General features: G+C 41.8%; 1 protein-coding gene across 1 annotated transcript in view; it reads right to left on the bottom strand.

The window, feature by feature from the left end:
* Positions 1-2,486: 2,486 nt before the first annotated feature.
* CNIH4 (cornichon family member 4) overlaps positions 2,487-12,500 on the bottom strand; it is a 16,084-nt gene continuing 6,070 nt past the window's right edge. The window contains exons 2-4 of the mRNA XM_019632001.1: positions 11,492-11,604; positions 6,383-6,523; positions 2,487-3,137 (exon numbers count right to left, since the gene is read on the bottom strand). Of these exons, the coding sequence (XP_019487546.1) occupies positions 3,110-3,137; positions 6,383-6,523; positions 11,492-11,559 (237 nt within the window). The 5' untranslated portion in view covers positions 11,560-11,604 and the 3' untranslated portion in view covers positions 2,487-3,109. The remainder of the gene's footprint in view (positions 3,138-6,382; positions 6,524-11,491; positions 11,605-12,500) is intronic.

Below are 12,500 nucleotides of genomic sequence, written 5' to 3'. Positions count from 1 at the left end.
TACACCAAGAATATGTCAATCTTTGTTACACTACAGAGCAAGATAGTATATTTGGTGTAAAGTACATAAACTCAGGTGGCAGGAATGTAGACAAGCACAGAATTTCAAACTTAACCTTCTCTATCTTGCTGCCTGTTTCTATGTATTAGAACAAGTTTATTTACATTTTATAATTATTTACAAATATTTACATATTACAATTAATTGGAGACAATTGCACCTAGTACATAACACTTTTTACCACAACTACTTTTGACAAAATATTACTTGCAAGTAAAGCTGATTCACAAGTCTCAAGTGCACCAAATATAGCAGTTTCCCTTGCTAGTCTAGCATGTCTTAGAACACTTCATGATGTAGCCTTGAAAACAAAACTGGTGGGCTCTGCTTATGTTGTTCCATTGCTCCTTCTCTGGTAAAGGATATCAGCTAAACTTCTTACTCAAAGAGCAATAGAACAACACAATCAGATTTACTTGTTCATTCCACAATCATTCATTGTGTGCAAGGCACTGTTAGCTCCCAGGAGCAGTAGGAGGAAGATAACAAGTATGAGTAAGGATGTACTCTGCCCTCCAGGAGCGTACAGCCTAGATGGAGAGGTTCATTGCATACAAATAACTAATACCAGTTATGAAGTGGTAAGTGCCCTGGGAGAGAAAGTTCCAGGGGAAGCTTCCTTAGCACTCAACTTCGAGGTGAGGCCAGCTGAAAGGAAGCACATTTGGACTTACTCCATTGTCATCTGTGCGAGAAAATGTAGCCAAGGGACCTGCCAGGCTTCGCTGAACTGAGCTGCATCTTAGATCTTGCTTTCTCAGCTCTCAGCTGAGGTGGCAGTGATTAGCAAGGGCACCTGCGACCACTGGGACGATGGAAGGACAAGGGAAAAATGACACAACCCACAGATAAAAATCCTGTGCACACAGGAGCAGCCCGTGGTAGTCTGCACTGGTTGGGCTTGGGTCCTGTGCCTCACAGCGTGATGGGGAGAGAATGCTGACTGACCACCAGGATTCCAGCTGCAAACTCCAGGCATCAGCTCTCCGTCTTTACAATGAAGTCAGACCAAATGATCACTAAGGTCCTCTGCAACTCACCAAATAAAAACATAGCAAGTTAATCTTGAGCATCTTAACCATCGCTTTTATAGTCAGTGCGTTTTCCCCCTTTACATTGTTTGTAGAGAAGCCCCCAAAAATAAAACTAGAGTTAACCCCTTTTCCTGCCTTTGCTACAGACAGGCAATACAAGAAAGGTGGTTTTGTTTGTTTTTAACCACAGTTCATGTTTCAGAAGTAAAGAGCCTTCTGTCATTTGTTGTAAACAAGGCTTCTTTCCGATGTGCTCCACCTCAGCCACTTAGGCCTGACAACATGTAAGCTGACAGCCAGAGCCTCTCTCAACTACATGGGCTCTGGTTTGGTTATTTAGAATACTGAGAAGATACAATGTTTGGTTAACAATCCACCACCACCTTTGAGCTTCTTGAAGCAGCTTGTCTCTCACGTCTAAGGATTTAAGTTCTCCAATGGCTTCCATTGCTTCAATAGCTTGAGCGGAACATTCAGAGGCACTGGAAGTTAGGGAGAAAGGCAGAGGGAAGGGACTGGTTTTAGACAAAGGTGCCTTGGAAGCAAAAGGTAACTAAGAGATGCAAGCAAAGTAACCTCTGTTACAGCTTCTGGGTTCTCTGCCTGGCAGAAATACAAGAGAACCACAAGGAACTATCTCTGAAACCCTAATGAGGCAACAGAACCAAGTTTACTTTGCTCATTTCACTTTGTCTTTCATGTGTGATCAGGGCACTCTGTCCATCCTCAAATCGTGGGCCTATCTGGATGGGAGTTTTGCTGGCTCCCTGACTTCTGCCAAGGCCGGACCTTGTCCAGGGTCGAAAGGACATGCAACACTGGATCTCTTGGTGATCACGTGCCTTGCTTAGCCACCCAACTCTGCCTCTACAGAGTGAATAATCCCTTTGGACTCTCCCATAAAACACAATCATGTATTGCCCAAAATGCCAACACTTAAGATGACAACAATAAGGCACAAACTGGGACTGAGAAACTGCCAAGCTAGCTTCACCCGGCGAACAGACAGGTTAACTGCTCTCATCAACTGCAAGTTTACAAATACAGCTCAAAGGAACCGAGTGTGGTTGGATATTGCTTCATCTCTGCTTCTTTTGAGTCTCCCGAGTCACAAAGTGGTCAGTACAGCTGAACAGAAGGTTATATAGTTCATGTAGCACCACGCGGAGCACTGACAGGCTCAATTTCATGGACACTGAGGGACGGGCTAGTCTTGCTTCTAATCTGATGAGCATCATCTACCAAATCACCTCTCCAAACCCACTAAAAATATATTAGAGATCAAACAGAACTGGATCAATCAGAATACAAAAAGACCTGGAAAGGGCCAGTCATACAGGTTTGAAGGTGATTGTAGAGGCAGCAGCTTTTAAATGAAAGCTCTGGATTAAATTTGGGTTTTTAAAAAAAATTTATTTTCCTTTCTATAAGCAGGAGTTACATTGTACCTGGGCAAATGGCTTATGTTTCACAAATTCTGCAAGGAAATATATAATTTTTGAAATGTCATTTTCTGTTAACATTCTCATGAAAAGACTTGTAGCTGACAGTCCCATAAATCTTTATGTGAAATACATGAAGCTGCCACAATATAGGCAAAAGGTTACTTTCTCCCTCTGCTCAGGTCAGCAGTGTAGTTGTGTACTCGGCTTGAGGAGCAGCTCTGCTCATCCCCTAAGTTTTCCCTTATTTACAGTGCGTCCTTCGCTTCTCAGGCACACAGGGCTGGAACGGCAAGCCTGCTCCTACACACCAGTGACAAACTGTCTTCAGCATACAGATGATGAGAGACGCCCTCACAGGTTGTGGTTCAGGCTAAAGTTGAGAACCAGAAATCTACAAAAACTCAAGTCATGTTTTTTAAATACTTTATATGGTAAAAATACAGCAAAAATACTTTTTTTGTTCAAAGAGGAAAAAATATACTGCTATGGTTATGGTTCTAAAGATGATTGAAGGAGTCTCTGGGTCCTCAACTGCGCGCTGTAGTGACTTCAAACACGGCTTCTCCAGTTTCAGTCATTTATCAAAGCTAAAATCATACTGTGAAGAGAAGAAAGGAAGGTTACTGACATTTCCTTAGGAATGTCCCAGAGCCTGGTGTGGCCCTAAGGCTCAGCGAGGAACACTCATTTGAGTATTCCTTCTTTTCCTTAGACCTAAGGGAAGAAAATCTATATTAGGGCCTCTCCAGGCCCTGTGTTTTTCACTAAAAAAACAACAACACGGAACTGGAGTAGGGCTGGGGAGTACAACCTAAAACCAAGGTTGGGCTATAGTTGAGAAAAAACAAGCCATGTTATTCTCTAGCCAGATCTCTGCACATGTGCCTGTGCCTGGGACCTGGCCTCCCATCACATCCCTATCGTCTAGTCAATTCCTACTCATGCTCACAGTTGGGCTCGAAGGCACCCCCCCCTTGGAAAGCAGGTCTCAGCCCAGGGCAGGCGCACAGGGCTCTTTGGGCAGCTCAGCTTCCTCCCACACGCCCTGGCTTACATTTCTACCCCTGGGCTGTGAGCTCTTCCGAGACAAGTGCACAATCCAGGAGCCGTTACTTGCACAGTCCAGAATAACACCCAAATACGGCGACACCAGGCTCCCAGCTTTTACAGAGGGATTGTGTGCTGCTGCTTTGTGTCATCTGCACCTCCTTAAACAGTGTCTGACACATAGTAGTCACTCAGTAAATCAAAACCACCACTGGCAACAACAGTAACAAAACTCATTTCCTTTTGCTAGAATCAGCCTTGCTCTGTGGAGATCAAATGATGAAAAACACACAGAAATACCCTTACATTACTAACGGTATAAGTTGTTTAAAGATTAGTTGTCCAAATTTAACCATATTAAGCATACTCAGTGTACAGCACAGATTAATGGTAGTACTAATATTTTTGAAAGATTTTTGTTTGGAGTTTAGGTCAGCACAAACCTAAGTGCTTTACAGGCATTATCTTATTTAGTCCATATCACAATCTGATGACTAGGTACTATTACTATCCCATTTTCAGATGAAGAAATTGAGGCACAGAGAGGTTAAGAAACCTGACCCAGGTCCCACAGTGAGTAAGTAGTAGAGCTCAGATTCCCTTAGCTAGCACCTAACCAAAAAAGCAAAGGCACCAATCTATCAATCTCTAAGGAAGATGGGCATTTTTTTCCTTTTAATTCTATTTAACAAACCCTGAGTGTATGCCATGTGTAAGGCACCATGCAAGCCGTGGCCGGCGATACAGAGAGAGGAGCAGCATAAACTCCCTGCATTAGAAATCTGGTGATTTGGAACTAAAACCACTTTTACACAACAGCAACCAAAAGCTAAGAGCAAAGTGTTACAAGGATACCTGAAACCATTCTTTCATCCTGATCCCTTGAGCCATGGGTGATGCTAAGGGATAAGGTAACAGCAACGTGGCTAAAAATGACAAGCTGAGGAAGGGAGAGGAGAGGAAAGAAAGAAACGATGCAGCCAGTGAGGAATCCAGCGGCGCAGGCTGCCTGCCTTTGATTTAGTTGTAAAAATCCATACCTTAAACCTGCCCCCAAACTGCTTCCTGAGCCTCTAATCCCAGTCGTCAGTCCGTCTTCCCAATGCTTTCAATTCATAACTGAGAGGTGAGAAACTCGTGTGCATTTTTAAATCCTCAGCCTTTGGGTCTACTAAGCAAGATACTGCTCCCTAACCCTACATTCACTCCCTGAGGAGCGGCTATAGCGGCTGTGCCCACAGCTGCCTCAAGAAGTTCCTGTTATCAAGACCCAAGGAGCGTCCACTCTGGTTTGTGCTCCAATAATGTAAACCAGGAGGGGGCGGAAGGAGAAAGAAAGAGCGACCTTGAGCTAAGCCCATTCCAGCTTGCTTTCTGTCTCTTCAGAAACAAATAGAAGGGAACATATATCATGGCAAAGGTATCTTTATATTGTTTAACTTAAAAGTAATAAAAATGAGAACCAGCATGTTGTGTTCTTAATATTAAATTCCTTTGCTCTTTAGCCTTCATCTTTAATATAATACTAGGATTAAAAATTAAGCACAGGGCGGGCCGAGTGGCTCAGTTGGTTAAGAGCTCGCTCAAGAGTGTGAGCTCTGAGCAACAGCGGTTCAATTCCCAGCCCGAGCTGAGCAGCCGCTGAGCTGCCAACAGGTGGCAGGATGGCTCAGCTAAAAACAAATAAAATAAGCACATTGGCAGTGACATAGGTATGAGAACCAGAAACATACCAGTGTACTTTTTCTGTCCTAGTTTTAAAATACAAAAAAAGCAAATAAGACAGTGAAAAGGAAACCATCTAAACTCCAACTTCCATCTAATCTATGCTAGTGGGTGGAATTAGCATAGCAAAAGGATTTTAGGAAGCCTGCTTATTAATAAGGCAAAGGCTGAAATGGTTCTGACTTACAAACTATTTCAGCTAAAACAGTTTTTTAACCTGCTATCTCTATACAGTTTCTAATTACTAGGAACCTTCTGAGAGAGAAAGGTTTAGTTCAGTACAAGTTTTTCCTAACAGTCTTTATACCTATGTGAAAAATTAAAATTTACCTGGGAAAAAATAGGAATGATCTAATTAAGCTTGGATACAAAGGTTCAGCCTGACTTCTAGCATCTTAGCATCTTACTCATACCATGCATACATGACAATTTTCTTCTCTTCTTTGCTCTATCTATGGGTCTATGATAGATTTTAAAAAGTGGCATATTTATCTCTAAAATATAAGGTAATAAATTTAAGTTTAAAACAGGACTGCGTTAAGACCCACTGTCCGACAGCCAATCCTTCCTATTAATTCTTACGTCCAATCTGTTGTAACGAAAGACTGATGCGATTTTACCAGACCACTTAGCATGCTGGGAGTTAGCATCATGCCTCTCCATTCCTTGCTGCCAAAAAAGATAAGCCCAGCCTGGATGTAAGCTGTTGAAAGCTGTGGCCAGTGGCCTGGCATCCCATGAGTGGGACAATCTCTGGGGTATATATGTTGATTCTTATAACAGTGAAGACCTCACAACTGGATACGAGGGCAGGAAAAGAGCAGCAAAGAGTTTTAAGCATGTTGACAGCCTCCACAGTTAAGAAGAGCTAATACCACTGAGTAACTCTATTGTAGGTCAGGCAGAATGCTGATTCAATGACACACATAAAAAATCTACACAGCCACAAGAAATTCACAGAATCCCCAAAAGCTCTCCAATGTCAATGCTAAATCCTATAGTATAGTAATATCTCACCCATCAAAAGCAGGCATGTCATCCAGGAAAATGACCGGAGGACTGTAAACTCACCTATAAAGATACATGAAAAAACAGAGCAAGTGGAAACCAAGCTTGATCATGGCTTCTTTCATGTGTGACTTCAGCTGCCCTCGATTGTGTATTTCTGTTGGATCGAACACTCCCATGTTACCACTTGGCACCATAATGAACCTGATAAAGGATGAACACACATTAGAAGGAAAATCATCAGCATAAATAGTCAAAAATAACCCATAGTAATCAACCTTTAAAAGTGAACCAGTCATAGTAGTTTTAAATTCAGACCAAATATAGACAGGGTATTATGATGTCATGGGCCACCACTTAGTATTCCCCTGACACAATACTGTGAATTTTTGGTGTAATTCTCTGCCCTCTGAAACAAACACAGTAACACCCTAGACAAGACTATTTCATGCACTGAGACCCTCTTACACACCTACAGAAAGCTACTGAACCGGTCGCACCCACAGCATTTCCATTAGACACAAATGAAAAAGCTCCAACACCAAACCGATTTTATCAAGGTCTTAGAAGCTTCTTTATCTAAAAAGGTCGACATTATTTCATGCAATTCCCTTCACCTTCTCAACATCTTTATAAGGAAGAGTAGTGTCAGACATAATCATTCCCATTTCACAGACAATAGGGAGATTCTAAGTCGAGAAGAGAAAACTCATCTTTGGTCTCCTGCTGATCACTAGATTATATGTCTCAATCTGTATGGTTAATAAGAACAATTTTAAAGGCGACAGAACAGAAATGATTTAGAATAAATGCTACTGTGATAAAATAAAACTCCTCTTCAGTTCAGACAATAAACGGATAATTCTGACTCAAAATGCAATGAATATCTAACTTTACATAACCCTTACAGATTGAATACAAAACATCCAAATACAGATTAAATGCCAACTATACAAATAAGAATGTACTTTTTATGGTGGTGGAGATATGACCACAACGTAGGAACAGGGCTACAGCCAATAGAGGAGATAAAGGGTACCGTGAGCACGCACCTAGTTCCAAGTCCAGACCAATACAACTCCATGTCCACAGGCTCAGAACAGACTCAAAGTTTTTTTAAAAAATCTTGATTGTATTATATTTAATCTACTACGGAGTCTTTGGGGTTCTTCAGGTGACACATAACATTTCATATTGATTTAATATCACTGTGTACACAATAGCTACACATGACAGTCTTCTTCCTCCTTGATTCCTTTTACAATTGAGGAAACCGGGTTCCTTTGGGAGAAACAGTGAGTTGAAGCATATGGGCTTCGCCCTCCAGACTGTGCTGCCTGTCCTAACCGAGCGCTGTTCATGACTCGTCGCGCTTGCACGCCCAAGCTGCTTCGATGCTGCTTCCTCACTCTTGACACACACTCGGTTCTCAACTATGACTTCTGTGAAATGCGAATGCTTCTCTGAGTTCCATAAATCTTAAGTTCTCCCCCAAATCCTAACAGCCCATCTCTGAGTAGAGGGTACTATCCTTTGTCCAGATAACATCTCAATTCAAATAGTCTCAGAGTCACATCCTTCTCTGACTTCTAGGTTATCAAATAGGAGTGTCACTATTTTCTCAGTAGTCCTTGAAAACTTTCTCTTTCTCGGTTCTCACTTCCTCTCTTCGTCATCTGTCATAGGCAGATCAAACTCTCGTCCATTCTCCCTTTCACCACGTACATAGCTGTACCTTTTTCATTCTCACTATCACAACCTTATCCCAGTGCTATCATCTCACACCAGTCACTGAACTCATTTTCGTAGCGCTGGCTCTTTTCCAACAAATCAATACTATACAATGCTTCCAGAAAAATCTCCCTGAAGCATATTTATTTCATATCAGCTTAGCTACTGAAAACATATGACAAATGTGTGTGTGTGTGTGTGTGTGTGTGTGTGTGTGTGTGTATACACACACGCACACATATGGCTAATAAGCACATTAAAAGATACTCAGTATCAGTTATTAGGGAAATGTAAACCAAAACCACAATGAGATGTCACTTCACACCTAACAGGATGGCTAAAATAAAAAAAAGAAACTGGAACCCTCATACACAATTGATGGAAATGTAAAATAGTACAGCTGCTTTTGAACACTCCAGCAGTTCCTTAAAAGGTTAAACAATTATCATATGACCCTGCAATTCCACTCCTAGGAGAAATGAAAACATGTCCACACACAAACATACATGTGAATGTTCAGAGAAGAACTCTTCATTAACAGCCAAGAAGTAGAAACAACTCAAGTGCCCATTGATTACAAATGGATAAACAAAATATATCCATGCAATGGAATATTAGTCAATAAAAAGGAATGGGCCGGCCGAGTGGTGCGTTGGTTAAGAGCTGGCTTGGGACGCCAGAGGGCCCTGGTTCGGATCCCACATATGAGGGCCAGTGACACTGCCCTCTACAGCTAAGACGCTGAACAACAGCTCGACCTGGAGCTGGGCTGCCGTGAGTCGCAGGCGACAGCGTAGCTGCAGCCCCTGCTGCAGTGGGTTGCCATGGGCTACCGTGTGTAGCCAGCAGCCAGCGTGAGCGGCCAGCAGCCAGCGTGAGCGGCCGTCCAGAAGCCGGTGACTGATCTGCCTCGCCCGGGAAGAGCGCAATGATGGTGCAACTTGGGCCAGTGATGCAACATCCTCCACAACTAGACTGAAGAACAAAATGACAGCAACTTGTCTGTTCCCCTTCCCCCAATTCCCCAGCACTGTTCCCTTCCCCCCAATTTCCCAATAAAAATCTTTAAAAACAAAACAAAATAAAAAGGAATGAAGTGCTGAGACATGCCACAGCATAGATGGACCTTGAAAATATTATGCTATGAAAGAAGCCAGTCATAGGAGACCACAGATTGATCTCCTTTATACGATATGTCTGACCAGAACAGATAACTTTACAGAGACAGAAAGTAAGCTGCTGGCTGCCTAGGGTGGGCGTAGAGGAGAGAGCAGGACTGACTACTAACAGGGCTTCTTTTTGGGGTGATGAAAATGTTATAAAATAGACTGTGGTGATGGTTTCTCAAATCTGTAAGTGTACTAAAAATATACTGAACAGTATATTTTAAATGCGTGAACTTGATGCTACTAGTACTATTTAGTACTAGTACTCAACTCCACAGACCAGAATTCAAGGTTCTCTGTGACCCATCCTAGTCGACATTTGTAGCTTTGTCTGTTCCTACTGTCTCATCTGCATGATTTCAACCTAATTACTCCGTAAACGTGCCATGTGTATTTGCTCAAGCTTTCCTCTCTACCCGTCCCCTTATCCTCTGCACCCCCGAGTATTCTTTCCCCACTTGTCTCTGTCAAACCTTCCCCTCCTGTGGGGTGCTGCCCAGACACCACCACCTCCCTGAAACAGCAATCCCACTCCCCTCCCAACCTGAGTATCCTCGTCCCGCATCTGCAACTACTTTACGCGCCTTCGCCCACCTCTTAGTTCACTGGTTTATTTGCTATTCAATGTTTTGCCTCTTTGTCCTGTGGGCAGAACCCATTTCACATCTGTCTATATCCCCGGCAGCGTAAAGCACAGACATCTGAAAAGAGGAAATGATCCATCTGATGATTCTTTAATCTTTTTATTTATTATTTTTTTTTAGCTGAGCCATCTTGCCACGTGTTGGCAGTTCAGCTCGGGGTAAGAATCAAACCGGCGACCCTGTTGCTCACAGCGAAGCTCTTAACCAACTGAACCACTCGGCCAGCCCTTTAATCTTTTTAAATAGAAGGAAATTTGTGACCAGCAGGTTGTCAATCTGTCACTGCCATTATCAGGGCAATAAACACACATGATCTTTGTCTTTTTAATTACAGGAAATAGATCTATGAACTTTACTGGCCCCAAATAAAACTTTACCGAGACGTCCACCACGGTCTGTACTGTATACAAAGAAATCGTAGCACAGCTTGCCCTTCCTCTAGCACGTTTTCACTCCTAGTGGCGATGACTGACGGTGTGGTCTGCGATATCATTAAGATCTACCGTATCAGAGGTGCCCACCCTCACTCCCAAATCTGTGTTCCATTTGGTGGGGTCACAGGGATACCGAGCTGTGCTGCAAGTCTGTGTGGGGTCACACCGCATCATAAGTGTGAGGAGTCTGTCAGTGCTGAGCTCAGGTTTGAGTTTGGTCTGTGGGTGATCAGGGGAAAGCAGTAAGAAACTGAAAAGAAACTTCTGCCCCTCTGGGCCCATCTCTGGAGAAGAGGTACAGAAATTGACACACTTTCCCCTCGCTCAGCTTCTAGTCTCGTGATCTTTATAAACTCGTTCTCCAAGTCCGCGTGCGCCCTCATCTCCACGGCCTCCAGGAGCTTTCTATGTGCTTCCCACCCCCTCTCCACTCCTCCCCGCTCCTTTATTCTTTTCTCTTCAAACTGCACTTTAAAAAATCAGCCGATGATTTTAGCAAAAAAAACCCACCTAGATATAAATAAAATTAAAGCCTAAAAAATAAATAAATAAAATAAAGCCTAAAAATTTAGTAGAATAGCAACCTACTAACATAAAAATAATCCCAGGTGTGTCAAGATTATTCCACAATTCTTCACAAGCAAATATGTAATGTACAATACCCAACTATAAAATTATATTCAGTTAGTGTTTCTATTTGAGCTATATTTGAACAAACTTCCTAAATTTATTAAGTCAAAATTTTGATGTTATCTAATTTGTAGGTTTTAAAATGAAATTTTCTTTGGAGCATTCCAAATACACTCTCATTATAAACTGCAGCTATAAATAACAAGGACATTATATTATATTCTCAGGCTTCTGATCATCCTTAAAGGAAAAAGATATTCAAGACAATAAAAAAATTTCACAAGTCTTTAGACATCACAATTAACCATTACATGCTTTTAAAATTTACGGATGTAAAATGTTTCACTACATGTAAAAGTTTTTACTACAAGGCTAAGCCATGCAAATTGCTAGCTTCCCAGCATACCAAAGTGAACATAAATTTATGCTGATTTAATGAGGAATTCTGCTGTCATTTATTTTATGACTGGTACATATTTTATTAAAGAAGAGCAAGCTGTTAAATTAAAAAAGTTTTCTTTTTCTTTAAACTGTCCTGACACAAAACAGTAAGCACAATACACTCACCGATATATATTCCAAGTAGCAACTGGCAAGTTGAGAAGGAATATGAACCAGTGCAGTGATATGAGCATTAACACGGTGACGATGGTGTGGCCAATCAATTCCGGAATCACCCACTGCAAGACAAGAACAGAGGATTACATCTCACTGTCGTAGTCCTCCTGAATGGACATGTTATTTGAAGCTAAATCAATGTAAGGACAGGGAACGTCCAAGCTAGTGTTTCAAGGTATTTTTAGACTCAGATGTCCCAGATTTGCATACTGATGTAACTGCTTACCCCATGCAAATGTATCAGGGCACAGCTTAAAACTAATGCACTTATATTTCAATTATGTTTTACCCTAAGCAAAGGTTCAGATTCATTTACAAAGCAGGTATGAAGGACAATTAGGGGAATAACAGAGTATTATTTACTTTCTATTCTAATATCTACGCTCAAGTCTCTTACTCTAATTTGGGATGATATATCCACATACTCGTACATGCTGCCTTTCATGTCAGAACATCAATCTTAAACATTTTTCAATCTCCAGGATTCTAAGGGAAATCATTTCACATTCACCCTTTTTTTCTCTCTCCCTCTCTCTCTCCCCTCCCCCCCCCCTCACACACACACACACACACACACACAGTACTTTAACAATAACAGCTCACAGTTGAACACATATGATAATAACTGGGGTACCAGAATCCCAGCCTATTGGCTTCATAGCACCCAATGCCCTTATCTACACTCTTATTGTTTATTGTGCAATATTCTGGTTCTCATGCATCAATAGCTATTGTCGCAGGTTGTCAATTACCAATGGTCCTCTTCTATGAACAGCAATTTTTCTTTTAATAAAAGTTAATAGCTAATATTTATGAAGCCAGAAACTAGTACTTCCCACTTGCAGAAATGAGGGAAGTAAAACTCAGAGAGGTCAAGTAGCTTGTGCAAGGTCACACAACTACTTAGTGGCACGCAATACAATAAAAGCCCAGGGACACTGGCCCCAGGTTTCTTGCA

This window comes from Hipposideros armiger, unplaced genomic scaffold (assembly GCF_001890085.2).
Source record: "Hipposideros armiger isolate ML-2016 unplaced genomic scaffold, ASM189008v1 scaffold_1060, whole genome shotgun sequence".
Taxonomy (NCBI): domain Eukaryota; kingdom Metazoa; phylum Chordata; class Mammalia; order Chiroptera; family Hipposideridae; genus Hipposideros; species Hipposideros armiger.
This window is presented reverse-complemented; position numbering and strand designations above follow the sequence as displayed.